Raw genomic sequence first — 26,258 nt, 5'->3', positions numbered from 1 at the left:
ATTTGCATACATCAGTAAAACTAACTGCAGTACAGCCTAGTACACTCATCTCAACGACACCCTTAAAACAACATATCTGCTCAAACGAGTGGATAGGATGGAGGAGCCAAATTAATTGACACATTTAGCTGCACAATGAGTATGTAGTGTGACAGGCTGAGTAGAGATCCTCGTTGATCTCTCTTTATACAACCTCTCTGCTGATAGCTTTGGAGAGCACCTCAAGTGCTCATACAGACACGAGTGGGGGACAAGACAAAGGAAGGAACCAAAATGACTGATCTCTGAGGGCATGAGTGGGTGGACAAATTAATGTGGGGTCATGCTTGAGCACATGGGGGATATTTTGCTGGCTCTATTCGTTCCACCTACACTCAAATCTAGTTTTATTGGTCACATACACATATTTATCAGATGTTATTGCGTGTGTAACGAAATGCTTGTGTTCCTAGCTCCAAAAGTGCAGTAATGTTTAACAATATACAACAATACACACAAATCTAAAGTAAAATAATAGTCAATAAATATATAAATATTAGGACGAGCAATGTCGGAGTGGGATTGACTAAAATACAGTAGAATAGAATACAGTATATACATATGAAATGATTAAGGCATTGTGTTCCATTATTAAAGTGACCAGTGATTCCATGTCTATGTATATAGGGCAGCAGCCTCTAAAGTGTACGGTTGAGTAACCGGGTGGTAGCAGGCTAGTGATGGCTATTTAACAGTCTGATGGCCTTGAGAAATAAGCTGTTTTCCAGTCTCTCGGTCCCATTCAAGCGTCAAAATCAGTACGTTAAATTGAACAACCGTTCAGGAATATCCCCTGAAAGTCAAACTTTCAGAGAGCACATTTTGATTTGCCCTCTGTAAAATTGACATTTTGATATTGACAGACCATTTGCAGGGAGATGTGGGAATATGTGGAAAAATTTGTTTGGGTGGGATTAAAAACCTACACAGTGCTGTAATTGGGAGTATTACAGTAATCCCTACGAATGGCATGTGATTTCAATCTACTCTTGACATCATAATGCACCAACTTTACTTTGCTAGAGCAGGTGCAGTAGCAGCAGGGGGAACTTTCTCTTAGGCAAAGGTTTGTTTGAACATGTTACAGATATTACCAAGGGGAAAAAAAGGTTTTAGCCTTGGTGAAAAGTTTTTGCATTCCACCGCAGGGTAATGGATTAGCCTACTTCGAAAGAAAATCAATTCAGGAGGAGCGGATGTTGAAATTAGATAGTGTGCGTGTTTTGGTTACTCTGCTGCTCTAGAAAAAACAATAGCCCCTATATGGAGTCTCTCTTGTCGCCTGTAGCCCAAAAACAATCTGGCTGTGGTAGACTGGAAACCTTATGAAAATTAATCGAATAGGCAGTCTCCAGGAGGAGTACCCTACAGAAAACACAAATATCCTTTACTACAATATGATTTAATCACCAGCGCATTTTAAAATTAATCTATTCCTTTGTTTTCCTTTGCCCTCGCCCATGTGGAGAGTGTCCTAATATCCATTTCAGACCTCCCTGCCAGCACTGGTCTCTTTCAGTGACTTGAGGGAGAACTGCTGCAAATTTAGAAACACAATACTGAATTTCCCCTCATGCTGTGTCGTGTCTTTGGGCACCATTAACTGAAGACATGCTTATCAAAATAACTCCCTGTTATTATTATTACGCGATTAAACTGATTAATCGTTTAACTGTAATTAACTAGGAGATTGGGGCACCAAGGAAAATATTCAGATTACAAAGTTATAATTTTCCTAATATAACTTTCCTATATTATAACATTATATATTATATTATATTATAGTATAGGCCGATTATCTTCTGGTTTAAATGGTGTATTTTACCTCGCGTCCGTCTCATTCCAAACATCGTAAATTGTTGTATCTGCACGAACCCAGTCTTTACTAAATCATCCATACATCAACTGTCTTAAAATAATTTATTTATTAAACAAAGTAATTCAGATAAAGCATACAGTAGTTATCGTCACAAAGAATTGGTAGAGTAATGTGCCCTAGAGGGCTAAACCGGCATGGAGTCAGCTGAGAAGACCCTACAGAGTTGATAAATATTAACAATTGATATGCTAACCTTTGCACATGAACGCTCACTCATTCGGGAATAATTGCAATCAATATATATTTACGCTCAGTGTGTCGTCGTGATCCTTGTTGGCTAGTTTTTGTCCTGTTGGAGAGTTCCCTCTCTCTCTCTCTCTCTCGGTTAGAATGGATCTTTCAAAGCTACATTCATTAATGTCGTTATAGAATGGTTGTTTCGTCGGTCTTCGTGTTCAATGATACCGAATTCTAGCTGTAGACTAGTACTTAATATCAAAGGTTTGTTATTATTCTGTATCGATAGTTTAACCACGTGGTATGGTTAAAGTTCAGTAGGGGAAGGCATGGTCAAACCTACTGGCCAACTCGTAATGGAGTGGAGGCCTGGTCTCAAGAAAGTAATTCTGGGTGGAGGTTTTATACTGAACATAGAAAAGCCTGTCACATGACGCCTTGTCCTGTCTGTGTCCCTGGGGGCGTGCCGATGACTGAGTTAAGCTTTGAACAGAAATACAATTCTATCACATTAACGTCAGTACATAGCCTCTCAACATATTCCAAATAGCTTTAATCTTATTAAATCATTTTATACAACCATTAGATGTAAGTCTCATCGCTGAGGCTAGTATATAAACCTTAGTATGGTAATATGGCCATATTGTCTCTAATGAGCCTCACAAAATTGTACCAAGCAGACCAGTTCGTAGCTGGATTCTTCACCAATCTTTTATACCTTCTCCAGAACATAAATGTCGTTCGGTTCTCCAATTCTGTGAGTTGGAAGATTCCTTTGTCTCTCTATGAAACCCCTCTGTCTCTTTATACTGGGCCATGAGGCGGGACATTCTCCTTTGGAATTTTACGACCGCCTTCACCACAGCAGTGTCAGAAGTATAGAGGTCGGGGGATGGTGCATAGAAAAGGCCTGGTGCAGAGGGAGGGGGTTCAACTGTGCTCTCTGTGCCCAGAGAGAGGGCAACGTCATGACACTGCGACAACTGGGACCAATGTGTGGACAGTGTTTTCCCCTCCTTCATTCGACTCCAAATGAATCAGGGAACATCTCATTGAGGCCCTCAACTGATAATACATATTCCGTTCCGTGGATGATGGTAATGATAGCCAAGTCCAGCTGGTAAAAATCACACCTGTAATTCCATATCCAAACACAGGAGACTAAGCAAATGTCACATGAGCCGGCCACTGCTCTGCGGGACACACGTTTGAATGGATTTCAGAGAAAAGTTAAAAGGTTAGCCTATCAGTAGTGTGGGAGACCTCAGCCCCATTCATCCACACTAAATAAAAATCAGCATGAAGCGACCTTGCGCAACTCATGAGAAATATATTAAGGGGGAATTAATTATAAATGCAAAACTGAGCCCTGAGCTGACTGTTGGGAGAGCCATCTCTTGAATTATATATTTTTTCTACAGTATTAATCTATTGATATGAGAGGCTCATTTCTATGCACCAATAGCCAAGTCTAGTGTTCGGAAGTGCCAAGATCAGACATCGCTGGTAAAAACGGTAAAGGGGAATTCCACGTTAACAGGTTGATGCTGAGACTCAGATTTTTCACTTTAAAATGTGTCAAACAAGAATTAATTTCCAATGAACATTTTACAAAAACACTGATGATCGTCCTTGTCTTCAGTCACCTAATCTAAAGCCTTATTATAAATAACAAGACATTGCAAACGGTTAATGATTTATGACAAGCATATTTATTGGCCCTCAAACAATCACGGTCACCTAATAATCCCCAGTTTACAATTGGCTCATTCATCCCCCTCCTCTCTCCTGTAACTATTCCCCAGGTCGTTGCTGTAGATGAGAATGTGTTCTCAGTCAACTTACCTGGTAAAATAACGGATAAATAAAAATATATACACAAAAGCATGTGGAAACATCTTCAAAATTAGTGGATTTGGCTATTTCAGCCACACCAGTTGCTGATGGGTGTATAAAATCGAGCACACAACCATGCAATCTCCATGGACAAACATTACAGTAGAATTGCCTTACTGAAGAGCTCAGTGACTTTCAACGTGGCACCGTCATAGGATGCCACCTTTCCAACAAGTCAGTTTGTCAAATTTCTGCCCTGCTAGAGCTGCCTCGGTCAACTGTAAGTGCTGTTATTGTGATGCGGAAACGTCTAGGAGCAACAATGGCTCAGCCGCAAAGTGGTAGGCCACACAAGCTCACAGAACGGGACTGCCACGTGCTGAAGAGCGTAAAATTTGTCTGTCCTCAGTTGCAACACTCACTATCGAGTTCCAAACTGCCTCTGGAAGCAATGTCAGCACAAGAACTGTTCGTCGGGAGCTTCATTAAATGGGTTTCCATGGCTGAGCATGAGTTAGCTGGAGTGGTGTAAAGCTTGCCGCCATTGGACTCTGGAGCAGTGGAAACGCATTCTCTGGAGTGATGAATCACGCTTCACCATCTGGGTTTGGCGGATGCCAGGAGAATGCTACCTGCCCCAATGCATAGTGCCAACTGTAAAGTTTGGTGGAGGAGGAATAATGGTTTGTGGCTGTTTTTCAAGGTTTGGGTTAGGCCCCTTAGTTCCAGTGAAGGGAAGTCTTAATGCTACAGCATACAATGGCATTCTAGAAATTCTGTGCTTCCAGCTTTGTGGCAACAGTTTGGGGAAGGCCCTTTCCGGATTCAGCATGACAATGCCCCTGTGCACAAAGCGAGGTCCATACAGAAATGGTTTGTCGAGATTGGTGTGGAAGAACTTGACTGGCCTGCACAGAGCCCTGACCTCAACCCCATCAAACATCTTTGGGATGAATTGGAACGCCGACTGCGAGCCAGGACTAATCGCCCAACACCTCCATATTAATGCCCATGAAATTGGAATTAGATGTTTTGACGAGCAGATGTCCGCATGTAGTATATGTGTGCTGGTATGAATACAGATGTTTATGAACTGAACAAGTTTTATTGAATTTCTTGCATTGTGAATGTTATTTGTTCATTGTGTCATGTCTTCTTTCCATTGGCTGATGCATTGTGGGAATGTGTATTTAAGCCCTGTCCATTAGTGTTGTTTGGACAAGACAGACAGGTAACAGGTTGGCATGCTGCTGGGTTTACAGGCATGATTGGAGCCTGGGTTTTCTTTAGAGTTTTTGGCCTACCTTTTTGTTCATTGTCCTGTTTGTTTTTTGTAAATACTTGTACAGTCGCCAGCTTAGTATCTTCATGTTTGCTAATAAAAGCCTTACTCTGGGCAAGAAAAAACATCTTACTCGTATGCCTCCTCACTGTTCTAATCCAACATCATGGTCAACCTCACAAATGTCAAAAGTGGGATCAATTCCGTCACAGTGAGGAGTGCAGACTAATTCTACAAGATGGAGGTCGACAACGTGACAGGGGAGTCGCAGGATGCGGCTAATTACTGGTGGTTCTGTCTGAAGGCCGAAATTTGGGCGACTGCTGAGCTGGAGGAGTGCATCATCGAGGACTTCCCACAGCCGTGGCAGCGCTAAGTATTTGCCTACCCAGCCAAAAATCTGTTAGCGAGGCTAGGCCAGGTAGAACGGTTCTTAGTGGAGGTGCTGGAGGTCGACCTACCGATAGGGGGGGCTGTTCCTGAGCCGGTGATGGTTCCGATGTCCAAGCTGTTGTCTCCTGTGCTGCTGTCCACTCCTGGAGGAGAGGACGAGCTTTCCCTGTCTGTTGGTGAGGTCCCTGAGCTACCTGTCCCTGATCTACTGCTCCTTGCTGGCAGTGAGTCTGAGCTGCAGCGGTGTGATGTTTCTAACCTGCCAATGGAAGGGGCTGTTTCTGAGCCGGTGATGGTTCCGGTGTTTAGGTCCACAGAAGGAAAGGAGTGCGCAGACCTTACTGTTACTGCACCAGCTGTGCTGTGGGCTGTGATGACAGAGACTCCGGAGGAGCTGCAGGGTTCTGATGCTGATGCTATGTAGCTACCCATAGCCTTTACTGTGGAGTTGATGGATGGCAGTGAGGTGGTGTCTCTGCCGGTTGCTGGTAAGAGTGAAGAGCCTCTCATACTATTTCCTACTAAAATTGACAATACTGAGCTGTGCTCGAGGTCTGAAGCTGGAGAGGGGTCTGATCCTGTTCTGGGTTCTGCTGTCTTACTGGCAGTATAAACTGACCATTGCTTACCTGACACGCCTGCTCTACAAACGATGACTGTGCCAAAAAGGGTGGACATGCTCTCAACAACCAAGCAGGTCAGTGGGGGTCTGTTTTCTGACCCGGGAGTGATGTTCAAGATGAATAATCATACATAGTTCAAGTTCTCATTATTTCAGGTGATGTTGCTCATGCTTGTGTTCTACCTGTGTAGGCCTACTGCAATGCAATGTCAGTACTCTGGTCAGGTAAAATGCCACAAAGCTATTATGGTTCCTATACCAGAGTACCCTGATGCAAAACCCCAGTGTTTGTGTTTACATTCTTTTGACAGCCTTCATTTCAAGGGAGGTGGTAAACCTATAACTGTTTAGTACTTTTCCTTCGCACTTCATCACATTTCCGTCCTTATGTCCTCCGTCACCTAATTCAAAGCCTTATTATAAATAACCAGACATTGTAAATGATTCATGATAAGCACATTTATTAACATGTGTGCTGGTATGAATACATAAAATATGTTTATGAACTGAACATTTCCTGCATTGTGAATGTTATTAATTGATCATTATGTCAGTTCTTCCTGCCATTGGCTAGTGCATTGTGGGAATGTATTATTTAAACTCTGTCATTATTGTTGTTGTTTGGACAAGACAAGACAGACAGGTAGGCATGCTGCCCAGTTTACAGGCATGATTGGAGCCTGGGTTTTCTTCTTTTGAGTTTATTAGTCTTAACTCATCCAGTTTGTTTTTGTAAATACTTGTACAGTTGACGCTTAGTATCTTCACGTTTGCTAATAAAAGCCTTACTCTGGGCAAGAAAAATACATCTTACTCGTATGCCTCCTCACTGTTCCAATCCAACCGCATGGTCAACCTCACAAACACATTTACTTGAAGAACATTGCAGATGCCAAGTTTGGTAACAGAATGATGGTTTGTGCTGTTGGTGCCACCATGGGAGACGGCAGGAGCTGGTGCGTCCATAGCGTTTTAAATGTATGTCGGTAAGTATCTGTTCTGTGGCGCACGAGGTGATGAAGTTACACATTTATGCAATTCAATACTAAATGTTTGCCATCAGATATCTTAATGGCTTTCTGCCAGAAGTCAAAGTTCTGGATGAGTTGTTTGTGCAGCTTCCGTTTTTTCCCCCCTGTGCTTCCTACTAGCGTTTTTTTTCTCCTTCTCCCCTCTGCTCCATGTACAAATTCTGCTCTTTTTCACTCTCAGACAGTCCTAGCTAAATTCTGGTTTGGGAAATTGATCTTCGCTAAGAAGCCAGGTTTCTTTTTGACCATTTTAATTTAAAACAATCACAGTAAGGTACTTAATTGTTACCCTGAAATTATTTGATATTGAGATAAAAATGGCTGCATTGGACCTTTAAAGATGCAAAGGTTCATACCTCCTCGTACAAAGCCGTTAGTCGCAATCGCTGAGGTCGAAAGGCCGGTGATGGTGGTCACAACTGTTGCCATGAGAACAATCACACAGGAGAGAACTGAAAGAAAATGGAGGACATGATTAACTAGCGACAAAACAAAATCAGCATTAACATTTCTACAAACTCCTAGGAGGCAAATAACTGCAATAATGAGCATCAATAAGCAGCCCATTTGCTTGTTGAGCCTCTCACTCATATTCACACATGGGTTAGTGTTAGAAGGCCTGTGAATCGTAGCGACAAGCTAGTGTGTGACAGTTGCCTGCATGTGTTGACGTGTGGCAACATTTAGCATCTGGATGGTAAATGGTCTAAAGGTGATGGGAGAAAGAGGGGTGGTTTGGTGGGGTGGCTGGGGGTTCGGGGTGACATTGTGTGTGAATTAAAACAGCAATTCACATGAACTCCCATGGTGTAGTCTTACCAATTCCCGCCTGGCCCACGATCCATGACATGCGGATGAAGAGCATCACGCCCCAAATGTTCAACATGCAGCGCACCTGCACAAAGGAAGGGGTGGCAGTTAGGATGCATGTGAGGTAATGGGAACACTTCACTCAACAAAGCGCTTTCCAATAACCTGGCCTTGGAACATTGCTGGTGGGAATCCACTAGATGTCCAAGACTTGATGCAGGATTCAATCACAATTTTACCTGAATGAATGTTAATGGTAAACTTCCAAACCTAATGAAAGTAGCAGTTTCGCCGTGTCATCGACTTGTCTTAAAAATTGCTACGAGCACCAAGCTTGCAACTTAATGTTAGAAGAAATGTTTAAACAGTGATTTAAGTCCTGATTGAAATCCTTCTCTTTAAAAGATAACATTTGAAAACCTGGCCAAGGCTGATGTAAGGAAAAAGTAAACTTTTAATGACCAGCCTAATTTAAAATCAAATCACTGTCAACAGCAAAGAACATTCATCAGTATCTACCACAGTTTCATCCATTTCAGTGCAAATATCTTGTAATTGAGTAATATAATAAACTCATTGATCAGTATCATACCCACCAGGAATCTTTTAGTCAGAATTTGGAATACAGAACAAAAGTGGGGTGGCACAATTACCGTGTAACCGAAAGTTATGGATGAAGATCGTCATGAAAGTAAAATCAAAAGTCATAACCATATTTAAAAACTATTTGGAACGAACTTAAGACAGGACAGCCAGGCATTTGCACGGTTGAGTCCGTTTCATTTTACATTTTTTTTAATTTTAGTCATTTAGCAGACGCTCTTATCCAGAGCGACTTACAGTAGTGAATGCATACATTTAATTTAATTTCATACATTTTTTTCTTTTTTTTTCTTTCCCGTACTGGCCCCCCGTGGGAATCGAACCCACAACCCTGGCATTGCAAACACCATGCGTTGCAAACACCATGCTCTACCAACTGAGCTACAGGGAAGGTTTCTTCAGTAACATGGACTCCTAACAACATGATGAAACTTTGTTGCTCCTTGCTGAAACAATTAAGGTGTTGTAGCAAACAAGTCTTTGGTTGCCTAGGCAACACCCCCTCTCCCTGTTGCAGCAGCAGAAATAGAATGTGCTTGGAACATCTAACCCTGGCAATTTCACACGTAAACTCATGGGTACACTCGCAGTGGCCACCTGGTATTGTGATGCAATCATTTCCATGGTATGATTCCGCCTGCACTGATCGGTCTTGTATCTCGCAAAGGACAATGGGATTGAGCAAACGTAGTCCGGCTACAATGGACTGCCACAACATCCAAAAATATTACCTAGGTGACATCAAAGATCTAAGATAAAACAATAAATGTCAATAATTGTTCATTTTTTTTGGGGGGGGGAAGTCTTAGTCGCCCCATTTTACATCTAGCTAAGGAATATTGTGCTTCAAATGAACAGTATTTCTGAAGTTTGACTATGGGCACGAAAGCTAGCATTTAAAAACATTTTTATAACCTTTATTTAACTAGGCAAGTCAGTGGATGATCAATATTCAAATTTGAATACGAGTTCTACGTCCTACAAGACAAATCGGTTGCGGGACGAGCGTCACCATCTGACGTGAGATAATGCAGCAAATATTGATGGGTACGCTTCCTGCTTTTACTTCCTGCTTTGCTTTTATGGGTATACTCGCAATGGCAGTCAGTCCACCTATTATGTCACCATTGACTTGAATGGGGACACCTGTTCTATTATTTGTATTTCTATGGCAACACATGCTATTCTAACGACTATTACAGTGACCACGGTCATTTGGCTGGCCAATAACAGTCATCCCAATTCCATGACTGTCACAGCCCTAAATAAATGTGGTACAAGTTTCTGCTGCTATTAAAACAGTCAGATGGGTGAAAGGAAGGGAGGCTTTTACATGTCAAAATACAAGCTGGGTAACAAGAAACAGAGATTGTCTGAGAAAGAACTAACTGTGCTGCACATCATCTGTTAGAACTGAAAACTTCAAACAAAGAAGAAATGGCTTGAAATAAACTGTTTCTACTTGCTGTCATGAATGTAGTTAAAAGTACTTTACATTTTAGACAGGCACAGCATCTTAGTGCTAGAGGTGTCACTACAGACCCTAGTTCGATTCCAGGCTGTATCACAACCGGCCGTGATTGGGAGTCCTATAGGGTCCTATTGGCCCAGCATCATCTATCTGGGTTAGGATTTGGCCGGAGTAGGCCGTCATTGTAAATAAGAATTTGTTTTTAACTGACTTGCCTAGTTAAATAAAGGTTAAATAAATAAATACAAATGTAATGTGTGACAAATTCCTACAACCCTGACAGATTCTTACACTAGACTCTCAGAAACATTTTATGGCCTGGACAGACCACGAAGGATTAATCACCAAATAATTTATTGCTAGTTGCACAGAATCTTGAGTAGAATGTGATCGACTCACATCTCAATTATTGAGGTTCCTCTCTGACTGCTATAGGACTGATAAAATACAATTAAACAGCCAAGGGAATCTTAAGTTGAATGATACGTCAACTTAATACTAAAAGAGGCCTAGCCTGATTGTGGGGTCATGAAGGAATTTCTCTGTACTTTGAATGAGAGGGCAGAAAAATATACTATGGTCAAAATCCTGACTTGAAATACATGTACACCAAGTCAGGATTTCCGTCCATGCCATTGAACATTGTGTTCAAGAATAACTCGTGGACAATGCATTCCCTACAATGTCATATCTACAAAGAGAAGTGCTTATGATGCAGTAGCAATGTAGATGCAGGGGTCAAAGAGAAACGGCAGAAAGTAAAGACACACATAAAAAGGGAGGGGGAGATGGAGATTGAAATGCAGGGATATTGATGGGGAAACATCATATTGTGTCAAATAACAAAAAGGTAAGCAGGAGGACTCTCAGGAGATGCAAAAGGTAAAACAGTCTGTCGGTTGACCACTCACCAGCACCCCTTTGATCCACCCGAACTTGACCGCTCCCTTAGGCTCGGCCGCCTCCTTGGCTGCGGCCTCCTCGGCCGGTGTCAGCTCATCCCCGTTGGCGAAGCCATCCTCAAATGGCTCCTGTAAACAAAATGAGACAGACCGCTATGGTCAGCATGCACAATGGAGAAAGACATCTGACTAACAATATCTCTGAATTAAACTGTGGTTCACCCATGTTTATTCATTTCTAGAAACAATCTACTAGATTTTCATTTTACAGAACATTTATTCTCTCACACAGACACTGATTAATCTGTGCTCGTATCAGCAGGAGAAGGTCAAACACAGGAAGCATCCCTCCTGTGCAGAGACAATGCAGTGACGTGGGTGGCTGTCCCACCAAGTCAGTCTCTCTGGGCCCACCAATACACGTTGTTCCATCTCTGTGTCCCAGGACCCTCCCAGCCTGCAGCCCATTCTGGTGGGAAGCTGCTATAGACCACTAAGTGCTAACAGTCAGTATCTGGATAACGTGTGAAATGCTTGATAATGTATTGAATAAACAGAGGTATATTTCTGGGTGATTTAAAATATTGACTGGCTTTCATCAAGCTGCCCACTCAAGAAAAAGCTTCAAACTGTAACTTGTGCCTGCAACCTGGTTCAGCTTATCAGTCAACCTACCAGGGTAGTTACAAACAGCACAGGAATTAAATAATCAACATGTATTTATCACATCTTTACTAATGCTGCAAAAATTTGCTTTAAAGCAGTACCCAAATCCATTGAATGTAGTGATCACAATATAGTAGCCATATCTAGGAAAAGGTTTGAAAGGCTGGGCCTAAAATGTGTCTAAGTTTTGTAGTGATTCCTATGTTGTTGATGTAAAGAATATTTGTTGGTCTGTGGTGTGTAATGAGGAGCAACCAGATGCTGCACTTGACACATTTATGAAAGTACTTATTCCAGTTACTAATAACCACGCACACAAAAAAAAACCTGTCAAATCCCCATGGACTGATGAGGAACTGAACAAAGTTATTGTTGAGAGGGATGAGCCAAAAATAATGGCAAATAAGTCTGGCTGTACAACCGATTGGCAAACGTACTGCAAATTGAGAAATCATGTGATTAAACTGAATAAAAGGAGAAGAAACTACACTATGAAACAAAGATAAACTACAAAGAATGATAGAAAAAGCTTTGGTGCACCTTAAATGACATTTTAGGCAAAAAGGCAAATTCAACTCCATCATTCATTGAATCAGATGGCTCATTCATCACAAAACCCACTGATATTGCCAATTACTTTATTGATTTTTTCATTGGCAAGATTAGCAAACGTAGGCATGACATGCCAACAACAAACGCTGACACTACACATCAAAGTATAACTGATCAAATTATAAAAAGACAAGCATTGTAATTTTGAATTCCGTAAAGTGAGTGTGGAAGAAGTGAAAAAAATAAAATTGCTTTCTATCAACAATGACAAGCCACCGGGGTCTGACAACTTGGATTGAAAATTACTGAGGATAATAGCAGATGATATTGCCACTCCTATTTGCCATATCTTCAATCTAAGCCTACCAGAAAGTGTGAGCCCTCAGGCCTGGAGGGAAGCTAAAGTATTTCTGCTACCTACCAATCACCCTTTTACCAAACCTTGGTAAACTTTTGGGAAAAATTGTGTTTGACCAGAAACAATGCTAAACTCAGCAAAAAGAAACATCCTCTCACTGTCAACTGCGTTTATTTTCAGCAAACTTAACATGTGTAAATATTTGTATGAACATAACAAGATTCATCAACTGAGACATAAACTGAACAAGTTCCACAGACATGTGACTAACAGAAATGGAATAGTGTGTCCCTGAACAAAGGGGGGAGGTTCAAAATCAAAAGTAACAGTCAGTATCTGGTGTGGCCACCAGCTGCATTAAGTACTGCAGTGCATCTCCTCCTCATGGACTGCACCAGATTTGCCAGTTCTTGCTGTGAGATGTTACCCCACTCTTCCACCAAGGCACCTGCAAGTTCCCTGACATTTCTGGGGGAATGGCCCTAGCCCTCACCCTCCGATCCAACAGGTCCCAGACATGCTCAATGGGCTCTTCGCTGGCCATGGCAGAACACTGACATTCCTGTCTTGCAGGAAATCACACACAGAACGAGCAGTATGGCTGGTGGCATTGTCATGCTGGAGGGTCATGTCAGGAAGAGCCTGCAGGAAGGGTACCACATGAGGGAGGAGGATGTCCTCCCTGTAACGCACAGCGTTGAGATTGCCTGCAATGACAACAAGCTCAGTCTGATGATGCTTTGACACACCGCCCCAGACCATGATGAACCCTCCACCTGCAAATCAATCCCGCTCCAGAGTACAGGCCTCGGTGTAACGCTCATTCCTTCGATGATGAACGCGAATCCGACCATCACCCCCAGTGAGACAAAATCGCGACTTGCCAGTCCTGTCTGGTCCAGTGACTGTGGGTTTGTGCCCATAGACGACGTTGTTGCCCGTGATGTCTGGTGAGGACCTGCCTTCCAGCCTCTCTCAGCCTATTGCGGCCAGTCTGAGCACTGATGGAGGGATTGTGCGTTCCTGGTGTAACTCGGGCAGTTGTTGCCATCCTGTACCTGTGCAGGTGTTTTTACACGTGGCCTGCCACTGCGAGGACGATCAGCTGTCCGTCCTGTCTCCTTGTAGCGTAGTCTTAGGCGTCTCACAGTACGGACATGGCAATTTATTGCCCTGACAACATCTGCAGTTCTCATACCCCCTTGCAGCATGCCTAAGGCACGTTCACGCAAATGAGCAGGGACCCTGGGCATCTTTCTTTTGGTGCTTTTCAGAGTCAGTAGAAAGGCCTCTTTAGTGTCCTAAGTTTTCATAACTGTGACCTTAATTGCCTACTGTCTGTAAGCTGTTCGTGTCTTAACGACTGTTCCACAGGTGCATGTTCATAAATTGTTTATGGTTCATTGAACAAGCATGGGAAACAGTGTTTTAACCCTGTACAATGAAGATCTGTGAAGTTATTTGGATTTTCACAAATTATCTTTTAAAGACAGGGTCCTGAAAAAGGGACGTTTCTTTTTCTGCTGAGTTTAATTTACTGTAAACAAATTTACAGACTTTCAGCACGCTTATAGGGAAGGACATTCAACAAGCACGGCACTCCTAAATATTTCATAAACTAAAAGCATTGTATTTGGAACAAATCATTCACTAAACCCTAAACCTCACCTAAATCTTGTAATAAATAATGTGGAAATTGAGCAAGTTGAGGTGACTAAACTGCTTGGAGTAACCCTGAATTGTAAACTGTCATGGTCAAAACATATTGATACAACAGTAGGTAAGATGGGGAGAAGTCTGTCCATAATAAAGTGCTGCTCTACCTTCTTAACAACACTATCAACAAGGCAGGTCCTACAGGCCCTAGTTTTGTCACACCTGGATTACTGTTCAGTCGTGTGGTCAAGTGCCACAAAAAGGGAACTCAGAAAATTACAATTGGCTCAGAACAGGGCAGCACGGTTGGCCCCCACTACCCTCTAGAGAGCCCTGCGGTTGTGTGCGGTGCAGTTGCCGTACCAGGCGGTGATACAGACTGACAGGATGCTCTCAATCCACTCCGCTGATCCTGTAAAAGTTTGTGACAAGCCAAATTTCTTCAGCCTCCTGAGGTTGAAGAGGCGCTGTTGCGCCTTCACCACACTGTGTTGGTGGACAATTTCAGTTTGTCAGTGATATGTATGCCGAGGAACTTAACTTTCCACCTTCTCCACTGCTGTCCCATCGATGTGGATAGGGGGGTGCTCCCTCTGCTGTTTCCTGAAGTCCACGATCATCTCCTTTGTTTTGTTGACGTTGAGTGAGAGGTTGTTTTCCTGACACCACACTCCTAGAGCCCTCACCCTCTTCCTGTAAGTTGTCTCGTCATTGTTGATAATCACGCCTACTACTGTTGTGTCATCTACAAACTAGATGAGTGAGTGGGAGGCGTGCATGGCCACGCAGTCATGGGTGAACAGCTAGTACAGGAGGGGGCTGAGAACACACCCTTGTGAGGCCCCAGTGTTGAGGATCAGCGGAGTGGAGATGTTGTTTCCTACCTTCACCACCTGGGGGTGGCCTGTCAGGAAGTCCAGGACCCAATTGCACAGGGCGGGGTTGAGACCTTAATGATGAGCTTGGAGGGTACTATGGGTACTATGATGTTGAATGCTGAGCTATAGTCAATAAACAGCATTCTTACATAGGTATTCCTCTTGTCCAGATAGGATAGGGCAGTGTGATGGCGTTTGCAACGTCTGTGGACCTATTGGGGTGGTAAGCAAATTGAAGTGGGTCTAGGGTGACAGGTAAGGTGGAGGTGATATGATCCTTGACTAGTCTCAAAGCACTTCTTGATGACAGAAGTGAGTGCTACAGGGCAATAGTCATTTAGTTCAGTTACCTTTGTATTCTTGGGTACAGGAACAATGATGGCCATCTTGAAGTATTTGGGGACAGCAGACTGGGATAGGGAGAGATTGAATATGTCCGTAAACACACTAGCCAGCTGGTCTGTGCATGCTCTGAGGACGTGGCTAGGGATGCCGTCTGGGCCGGCAGCCTTGCAAGTGTTAACACGTTTAAATGTCTTACTCACGTGGGCCACAGAGAGGGAGAGCCCACAGTTCTTGGTAGCAGGCTGCGTCGGTGGCACTGTATTATCCTCAAAGCGGGCAAAGAAGGTGTTTAGTTTGTCTGGAAGCAAGACGTCGGTGTCCACGACGTGGCTGGTTTTCCTTTTGTAATCCGTGATTGTCTGTTGACTCTGTCATATACGTCTCATTTCTGAGCCGTTGAATTGCGACTCCACTTTGTCTCTATACTGACATTTTGCTTGTTTGATTGCCTTGTGGAGGGAATGACTACTCTGTTTGAATTCTGCCATATTCCCAGTCGCCTTGCCATGGTTAAATGCGGTGGTACACACTTTCAGTTTTGCGCGAATGCTGCCATCTATCCATGGTTTCTGGTTAGAGTAGGTTTTAGTCACAGTGGGTACAACATCTCCAATGCACTTCCTTATAAACTCACTCACCAAATCAGCGTATACGTCAATATTGTTCTCTGAGGCTACCCGGAACATATACCCAGTTGCCGTGATCAAAACTAATCTTGGAGTGTGGATTCCAAATTGGTTAGACCAGCGTTGAATAATCCTTAGCACGGGTACTTCCTGAGTTTCTGCCTATAGGAAGGGAGGATCAAAATAGAGTTGTGGTCAGATTTGCCGAAAGGAGGTGGGGTAGGGCTTTGTATGCATCGCGGAAGTTAGAGTAACAATGGTCCAGGTGCTCCCTGCCTGTGTCTCCTAACAATGACTCGGCAGCCTCGATGGGGTCTGGCAGTGGCAAGTACACTGGGCTATTGGAGGAGGAGATGAGAGATTCTAGGAAATTAAAAAAGGGTCGGTATTGTCAGTTGGCTCGGGTGTCGTCAACGCCCGTATGTGGGGGACCAGGGAGGCGCTGCCAGGGGGCAGTTGAGAGGGGGAATGTGGGGACCAGGTGTGGACAAGCATAGGGAGAGTGGGATGAACAGCAAATGAATTGAGCTATAAGAGACTCTACTACTGCTTCAATAGGTCTGTCTAGTCAGACTGCTGTAAGTAACCAACCTCTTCTAAAACAAAAGGAGCTAGCCTCAGCTATGATGATAGCAGTGAAATTAGAATTTGGCAGTCACCAGCTCACACAGAAGACATCCTCATAAAAAGCAGACAAACTAAAACGCTTGGTATTTGCTCTCAACAAAGGAGGAAGAGATCAGGAAACTAACAAACATTATCCATGCTTTCCACCATTAGGTCATAGCACATACAATAGATGAGCTCCTTGTCAGGGGCAAGGCTCAGAGCCTCAGGAAGTGAGTCATGCATCCCATCTCACTCGCATCCCATCTAATTCTCTACTCCAGCTTCAGAATAAAAGATGATCTTGAATGTTTGCTAGCTCATCCTAGTCTGGGACTATTGATTCTTCTGACTTCACCACAGCAGCATTGCATTACCAAGCCTTTCAGTGAGTCTAAAAAGTCACTACATTTTTTTACAAAGCTGGTAAACAAATCACACATCTAAAGCACATGGCCTTTTCCTCTAATCACTTTTGGGACGCTAACAACTAAAGCTGGAAAACTTACCAGCACCTTGTTAACTAGGAGCACAGTCTTTAGATATAAAAGGGACTTTGTAAGTCACAAGTACAGTGCCGTGAAACAATATTGCCCACTTTGATTTTCTCTCATTTTGCATACAGTGCCTTCGGAAAGTATTCAGACCCTTTGACTTTTTCCACATTTTGTTACTTTACAGCCTTATTCTAAAATTGATTAACTAAAAAGAATTCCACAGCAATCTACACACAATACCCCATAATGACAAAGCGAAAACAGTTTAGATTTTTTTTTTCTCAAATACCTTATTTACCAAAGTATTTAGACCCTTTGCTATGAGACTCGAAACTGAGCTCAGGTGCATCCTGTTTCCATTGATCATCCTTGAGATGTTTCTAAAACTGAATTGGAGTGCACCTGTCCCACAGTTGACAGTGCATGTCAGAGCAAAAACCAAGCCATGAGGTCGAAGGAATAGTCCGTAGAGCTCCGAGACAAGATTGTGTTGAGGCACAGATCTGGGGAAGGGTACCGAAACATTTCTGCAGCATTGAAGGTCCCCAAGAACACAGGGGCCTCATCATTCTTAAATGGAAGAAGTTTGGAACAACCCAGATTCTTCCTAGAGCTGGCAGCCCGGCCAATCTGAGCAATCGGGGAGAAAGGCCTTGGTCAGGGAGGTTCCTCTGTTGAGATGGGAGAACCTTCCAGAAGGACAACCAACCAATCAGGTCTTTATGGTAGAGGGGCCAGACAGAAGCCTTCTTTTCAGTAAAGAAGAGTTTAGAGTTTGCCAAAAGGCACCCAAAGACTCTCAGACCATGAGAAACAAGATTATTTGGTCTGATGAAACCAAGATTGAACTCTTTGGCCTGAATGCCAAGCGTCACGTCTGGAGGAAACCTGGTACCGCCCCTACGGTGAAGCATGGTGGTGGCAGCATCATGCTGTGTGGATGTTTTTCAGTGGCAGGGACTGGGGGACTAGTCAGGATCGAGGTAAAGATGAAGTACAGAGAGATCCTTGATGAAAACCTGCTCCAGAGTGCTTAGGACCTCAGACTGGGGCGAAGGTTCACCTTCCAATAGGACAACGACACTAAGCACACAGCCAAGACAACACAGGAATGGCTTCGGGACAAGTCTCTGAATATCCTTGAGTGGCCCAGCCAGAACCCGGACTTGAACCCGATCTAACATCTCTGGAAAGACCTGAAAATAGCTGTGCAGCGACACTCCTTATCCAACCTGACAGTGCTTGAGAGGATCTGCAGAGAAGAAATGGGAGATGTGCCAAGCTTATAGCGTCATACCCAAGAAGGCTCGAAGCAGTAATCGCTGCCAAAGGTGCTTCAACAAAGTACTGAGTAAAGGGTCTGAATACTTATATAAATTTGTTATCAGTTTATAATTTTTTTATACATTTGCAAAAATGTCTTAACCTGTTTTTGCTTTGTCATTATGGGGTATTGCGTGTAGATTGAGCAGGATTTTTTATTTTTAAATTAGTTATTTTTTAATAAAGCTGTATCATCAAAATGTGCAAAAGTCAAGGGGTCTGAATACTTTCCGAATGCACTGTATGTTTGACACTGAATGACACCTAATATTAGATAAATGGAACATGAGTGAGCAAATAACATTTTGATAATTCATTCATGTATTTTATAAACAAAGTTATGCAACTTCCAATGCCCCTGTGTGTAAAAGCAATTTCCCCTTTCAATTTCCCCTTTCACCCTTTCACTGGTTGTGCTACTTATAGCTGCAACAAAACACTTCCTGTAGTTGTTGATCAGTCTCTCACGTCGCTGTGGAGGAATTTTTCCCACTCTTCCATGCAGAACTGCTTTAACGCATGGACATTTGTGGGTTTTTGAGCATGAACTGCTTGTTTCAGGTCCTGCCACAACATCCCAGTAGGGTTTAGGTTTGGACTTTCACTAGTCCATTTTAAAACTTCAAATGTGTTGCTTTTTTGACAGACATAACGGGACCCATGTCGCCCAAAAAGTTCAACTTTTGACTCATCTGTCCATAGAACCTTCATCCAGGAGTGGAAGATTATCCAGATGCTTCCAGATGCTTTTTGGCAAGAATGAGCCTTTGGACTATATGGGTCCTGTTATGTCTGGCGAAAACCAAACTGCATTCCACAGTAAGAACCTCATACCCATGGTCAAGCATGGTTGTGGTAGTGTGATGTTTGGGGATGCTTTGCTTCCTCAGGACCTGGATGACTTGCCATCATTGAATGAACCATGAATTCTGCTCTGTATCAGAGAATTTTACAGGAGAATGTCAGGCCATCCGCCAGTGAGCCGAAGCTTAAGCGGAGATGGGTCATTCAGCAATACAATGATCCAAAACACAATCAATTCTACATTAGAATGGCTGAAAAGCAAAACATTTAAAGTTTTGGAACGGCCTAGTCAAAGTCCAGACCTAAAACCCATTGAGATGTTGTGGCATGACCTGAAATGAGCAGTTCAGCAACTCGTGGGTTTTTGAGCATGAAAGTAGTTCTGCATGAAAGAGTGGGCCAAAATTCCTACACAGCAATGTGAGAGAATGGTCAACAACTACAGGAAGTGTTTGGTTGGAGTCATTGCAGCTAAAGTTGGCACAACCAGTTATTGAGTGTAAGGGGGCAATTACTTTTTCACACTGGGGCATTGAATTTTGAATACCTTTGTTTATTAAATCAATAAAATAAGTATCAAAATGTTGTGTTATTTGGTCACTCAGGTTCCCTTTATCTAATATTTGGTTTTGGTTGAAGGTCTAATAATATAAAGTGTCAAAATAAAGAGAAAATCAGAAAGGGGCAAATACTTTTTCACGGCACTGCACATGTCAACAGATAGCTAATTACCCGGTGACTTAAATTAACCAATGATGATATCTTGATAGAGCAGGTGGTTGGAGTGTCAATTACGTTAAAGATGCTTGCTAATCCCTGTGCACATTATAGGCAAATTCTGTCCTTACTGAGCATTTCATGGCAACAGTCATCCCATTATGGGTGGCAGGTAGCCTAGTGGTTAGAGCGTTGGTCCAGTAACCGAAAGGTTGCTAGATGGAATCACCGAGCTGACAAGGTAAATATCTGTTGTTCTGTCCCTGAACAAGGCAATTAACCCACTGTTTCTAGGCCATCATTGTAAATAAGAATTTGTTCTTAACTGACTTGCCTAGGTAAATAAAGGTTAAATTAAAAAAATAATGTGTTTATCAGCGGAGGTAAGTGTCATTTAAGATGAGGGAGGACAATTTTTTGTTCTCCTTGAGCATGGCCTTATTTCTATTACAGCATATTGGATGACTCATTCATATTCCATTCACCCAGTTCAATGTAACAGCGATAGGTTTAGGCTACTACAAGATACTCGAATTTACCCTATACCCATCATGAGGTTGCTACAACCTAACCTATGAATGAAAGTTTACAACGTAGGTGCACACAGATCGGGAGAAATTTGAGGTGACAGACAGTGACACACGGACAGACTGACATTCAATACCGCCTTTCACTCTCTTGCCTGAATCTAGCTGATATAGGGTGTAATCATTAGTCAAACAGTTGCAAAAAAGAGTTTCTATTGGACAAATTCAGGTATGTTCATCCCCAATTTTGTTCGGCAGAATGAATAAACCCTTGATCACGAGAAAACACAGTTCACTTTCATAGCATAGCAGTATTCCTTCTATGCATGCTCCTCCTCTCACCTTGTCCCTTCGCTTGTGGACTTCAATGCACAACACATCAGCTGTATGTGACCAGTCAAAAAAACATTTCCAAGCCAAACCGCTACACAGTCTACATTGTTGTCACCATATTAAAGTAACGTCAAAGTCGGCATATTTTTTTATTTCACCTTTATTTAACCAGGTAAGCTAGTTGAGAACAAGTTCTCATTTACAACTGCGGCCTGGCCAAGATAAAGTAAAGCAGTGCAACAAACAACAACACAGAGTTACACATGGAATAAACAAGCATACAGTCAATAACACAATAGAAAAAAAGAAAGTCTATATACAGTGTGTGCAAATGGCGTGAGGATGTAAGGCAATAAATAGGCCATAGTAGTGAAGTAATTACAATTTAGCAAATTAACACTGGAGTTATAGATGTGTAGATGATGTGCAAGTAGAAATACTGGTGTGCAAAAGAGCAGAAAAGTAAATAAAAACAATATGGGGATGAGATAGGTAGATTGGATGGGCTATTTACAGATGGGCTATTGTAATGGCTTCGGTAGTCGTGTAGGAGGAATGAGGCACAGGAAGCAGCGAACACAGGGAGTGGTGTTTTTAATAACACTGGAGAATAAACAAAAGTTCCCAAACATAGGGAATAAATACAAATAGGCGACCAGGTAAAGCCGACGAACAACACATCGTCAATGAACAAAATGTATCCCGCACAAACAACGGCCCAGCTAAACTAAATACCCCTCTAATAGCTAATTGGCCACAGGTGCCCAAAACCAAAAAAAGGGAAAACCAAAAGGGGATCAGTGGTAGCTAATAGGCCGGTGACGACGACCGCCACCCGAGCAGGAGGGGGCGCCACCGTCGGTGGGAATCGTGACAGTACCCCCCTCCTGACGCAAGGCTCCCGCAGCGCGCCGACACCGGCCTCGAGGTCGACCCGGAGGGCGAGGCGCAGGGCGATCCGGACGGAGGTGGTGGAAATCCCTCAACATAGATGGGTCCAGGACGTCCTCCGCCGGCACCCAGCACCTCTCCTCCGGGCCGTACCCCTCCCAGTCCACGAGGTACTGCAGGACCCCCGATGTCCAGAGGGGGCGGAGGGACCTCCTGCACCTCATCCTCTTGAAGGGGACCAGCTACCACCGGCCTGAGGAGAGACACATGAAACGAGGGGTTAATACGGTAATAGGAAGGGAGTTGCAACCGATAACACACCTCGTTTATCCTCCTCAGGACTTTGAAGGGCCCCACACACTGCGGCCCCAGCTTCCGGCAGGGCACGCGGAGGGGCAGGTTCCGGGTCGAGAGCCAGACCCTGTCTCCCGGTGCGAACACGGGCGCCTCACTGCGGTGGCGGTCAGCACTCCTCTTCTGCCGCGCACTGGCCTCCTTTAGTGAGTCCTGGACGGCTCTCCAGGTCTCCTTGGAGTGCTGGACCCAGTCCTCCACCGCAGGAGCTTCGGTCTGGCTCCGGTTCCACGGTGCCAGGACCGGCTGGTAACCTAACACACACTGAAAGGGTGATATGTTAGTAGAGGAGTGGCGAAGTGAGTTCTGGGCTAATTCAGCCCAGGGAATATACCTTGCCCACTCTCCTGGCCGGTCCTGGCAATACGACCTCAGGAACCTGCCCACCTCCTGGTTCACCCTCTCCGCCTGCCCATTGCTCTCGGGGTGATAACCGGAGGTCAAACTGACCGAGACCCCCAGCCGCTCCATAAACGCTCTCCAGACCCTGGATGTGAACTGGGAACCTCGATCAGAGACAATGTCCTCCGGCACCCCGTAGTGCCGGAAGACGTGGGTAAATAGGGCCTCCGCAGTCTGCAGGGCCGCAGGGAGACCGGGCAATGGGAGGAGACGGCAGGACTTAGAGAACCGATCCACAACCACCAGAATCGCCGTGTTCCCCTGAGAGGGGGGAAGATCTGTCAAGAAGTCAATGGACAGGTGCGACCATGGTCGTTGTGGAACGGGGAGGGGCTGTAACTTCCCTCTCGGTAGATGCCTAGGAGCCTTACTCTGGGCACACACCGAACAGGAAGAGACATAGGACCTCACGTCCTTAGCCAAGGTGGGCCACCAGTACTTCCCCCTTAGACTCCGCACTGTCCTCGCCTCACCAGGATGACCCGCAGTAGGTAGCGTGTGCGCCCACCGAATCAAACGATCACGAACACCGAGCGGCACATACATGCGCCCCACGGGCACCTGCACAGGCGCAGGTTCCAACACCAATGCCCGCTCGATGTCCGCGTCCACCTCCCATACCACTGGTGCCACCAGCCTAGACGCTGGAATGATGGGAGTTGGATCGATGGGTCGGTCCTCCGTGTCATAGAGACGAGACAGCGCGTCGGCTTTAGTATTCAGGGAACCCGGTCTATAGGAGATGGTAAACCTAAACCGGGCGAAGAACATGGCCCACCTCGCCTGACGTGGATTCAGTCTCCTCGCTGCCCGGATGTACTCCAGGTTTCGGTGGTCGGTCCAGATGAGAAAGGGGTGCTTAGCCCCCTCAAGCCAGTGCCGCCACACCCTCAGGGCCTTGACCACCGCTAGCAACTCCCTGTCCCCCACATCGTAGTTACGCTCCACCGAACTGAGCTTCTTCGAAAAGAAAGCGCAGGGGCGGAGTTTCGATGGCGTACCCGAGCGCTGTGATAGCACGGCACCCACCCCAGCCTCGGATGCGTCCACCTCCACTATGAACGCTAAAGACGGGTCCGGGTGCGCCAACACGGGTGCGTTGGTGAACAGCGTCTTCAACTTCTTGAAGGCTCCGTCCACCTCCGTCGACCATCGCAAACGCACCGGCCCCCCCTTCAGCAGTGAGGTAATGGGAGCCGCTACCTGGCCAAAACCCCGGATAAACCTCCGGTAGTAATTGGCAAAGCCTAAGAACCGCTGCACCTCCTTCACCGTGGTTGGAGTCGGCCAATTACGCACGGCCTTAACGCGGTCACACTCCATCACCACCCCCGTGGTGGAAATGCGATAACCCAGAAAGGAGACGGCTCGTTTGGAAAACTCACACTTCTCAGCCTTAACGTATAGGTCATGCTCCAGCAGTCTACCAAGCACCTTGCGCACCAAGGACACATGCGCGGAGCGGGTGGCGGAATATATCAGAATGTCATCGATATAGACTATCACGCCCTGCCCGTGCAGGTCCCTGAGAATTTCGTCAACAAAGGATTGAAAGACGGATGGAGCATTTTTCAACCCATACGGCATGACGAGGTACTCATAATGGCCTGATGTGGTACTAAAGGCGGTTTTCCACTCGTCTCCCTTCTTGATACGCACCAGATTATACGCGCTCCTGAGATCCAGTTTTGTGAAGAACTGTGCTCCGTGAAATGATTCCACCGCCGTAGCGATAAGAGGTAGTGGGTAACTAAACCCCACCGTGATAGCGATTAGACCTCGGTAATCAATGCACGGACGCAGACCTCCCTCCTTTTTCTTCACAAAAAAGAAACTTGAGGAAGCGGGTGAGATGGAGGGCCGAATGTACCCCTGTCCCAGGGATTCCGTGACATATGTCTCCATAGCCGCCGTCTCCTCCTGGGACAAGGGGTACACGTGACTCCTGGGAAGCGCAGCATTAACCTGGAGATCTATCGCACAATCCCCCTGTCGATGAGGTGGTAATTTAGTCGCCCTCTTTTTACAAAAAGCGATCGCCAAATCGGCGTATTCAGGGGGAATGCGCACGGTGGACACCTGGTCTGGACTTTCCACCGATGTGGCACCTATGGAAACTCCTAGACACCTCCCTGAACACTCCTCTGACCACCCCTGGAGAACCCCCTGTTTCCACGAAATACGGGGATTGTGACCAGCCAGCCAGGGGACCCCCAGCACCACCGGAAACGCAGGCGAATCAATAAGGAAAAAACTAATGCGTTCCTTATGATTCCCCTGCGTTACCATGTCCAGTGGCACCGTAGACTCCCTGACTAGCCCTGACCCTAATGGTCGGCTATGTAGGGAGTTCACGGGGAAGGGGGAATCTAACGGCACCCGCGGAATGCCCAGCTTAATGGCAAGTCCACGATCCATAAAGTTCCCAGCTGCGCCTGAATCGACTAGCGCCCTATGCTGGGAAGAGGGAAAAAAATAGGTAAACAAAACAGGTAAAAACACGTGACCAACAGGGGGTTCTGGGTGACTCTGGTGCTGACTCACCTGAGGTGACCGAGAAGTGTTCTGCCTGCCCTCTCGACTCCCAGACTGGCTCCTCCAGCACCGGTCGGCCGTGTGTCCTCTCCGACCACAGCTGGTGCAGGTGGAGCCACCTCCTCCGGTGCCCCTTGGCACGGCCCCCCCTACCTCCATAGGGGTAGAGGTGGGGGTGGAACGGGCAGGACCCTCTCCGAACGCCCGCAGGCAGCCAGCAAATTGTCGAGACGTATGGACATGTCTATCAGCTCGTCCAGGGACAGAGCTGTGTCCCGACAGGCCAGCTCCCTGCGGATGTCCGCCCGGAGACTGCAGCGGTAGTGGTCTATGAGGGCCCTGTCGTTCCACCCCGCCCCAGCAGCCAAGGTCCTGAACTCCAGCGCGAAATCTTGAGCACTCCTCGTCTCCTGCCTGAGGTGGAACAGCCGTTCACCCGCCGCTCTTCCTTCTGGAGGGTGGTCGAACACGGCCCGAAAGCAGCGGGTGAACTCTGGGTAGTGGTCCCTCGCCGAGTCTGGGCTGTTCCAGACCGCATTAGCCCATTCCAGAGCCCGGCCCGTCAGGCAGGAAACGAGGGCACTCACGCTCTCCTCTCCTGTGGGAGCAGGTCTGACGGTGGCCAGGTACAGCTCAAGCTGGAGCAAAAACCCCTGGCACCCAGCCGCCGCCCCATCGTACTCCCTTGGGAGCGCCAAACGAAGCGCGCCAGAGCCAGACGGAGTAGGAGGCGAAGGTGGCTGTATCGGAGGAGGTGGAGGTGGAGAGAGGATTCCACTTCTCTCCCATCGGTCCATCCTCTCCATCATCTGGTCCATCGCCGATCCGATGCGGTGTAGGACCGTAGTGTGGTGAAGCACACGTTCCTCCATCGAGGGAAGAGGAGTGCCCGTTGCTCCCGCTGATTCCATGCCTTTTTCAGTGGTGCGGGATTCTGTAATGGCTTCGGTAGTCGTGTAGGAGGAATGAGGCGCAGGAAGCAGCGAACACAGGGAGTGGTGTTTTTAATAACACTGGAGAATAAACAAAAGTTCCCAAACATAGGGAATAAATACAAATAGGCGACCAGGTAAAGCCGACGAACAACACGTCGTCAATGAACAAAATTAATCCCGCACAAACAACGGACGGCCCAGCTAAACT

General features: G+C 45.4%; 1 protein-coding gene across 1 annotated transcript in view; it reads right to left on the bottom strand.

The window, feature by feature from the left end:
- LOC106562900 (solute carrier family 12 member 2) overlaps positions 1-26,258 on the bottom strand; it is a 151,335-nt gene that overhangs the window by 46,912 nt on the left and 78,165 nt on the right. Inside the window, exons 2-4 of the mRNA XM_014127974.3 lie at positions 11,055-11,174; positions 8,079-8,154; positions 7,616-7,711 (exon numbers count right to left, since the gene is read on the bottom strand). Of these exons, the coding sequence (XP_013983449.1) occupies positions 7,616-7,711; positions 8,079-8,154; positions 11,055-11,174 (292 nt within the window). The remainder of the gene's footprint in view (positions 1-7,615; positions 7,712-8,078; positions 8,155-11,054; positions 11,175-26,258) is intronic.

The sequence above is a fragment of the Salmo salar genome, chromosome 11 (assembly GCF_965601325.2).
Source record: "Salmo salar chromosome 11, fSalSal1, whole genome shotgun sequence".
In the NCBI taxonomy this organism is placed as follows: domain Eukaryota; kingdom Metazoa; phylum Chordata; class Actinopteri; order Salmoniformes; family Salmonidae; genus Salmo; species Salmo salar.
The sequence above is the reverse complement of the archived record's forward strand: the minus strand, read 5'-3'. Positions and strand labels throughout refer to the sequence as shown.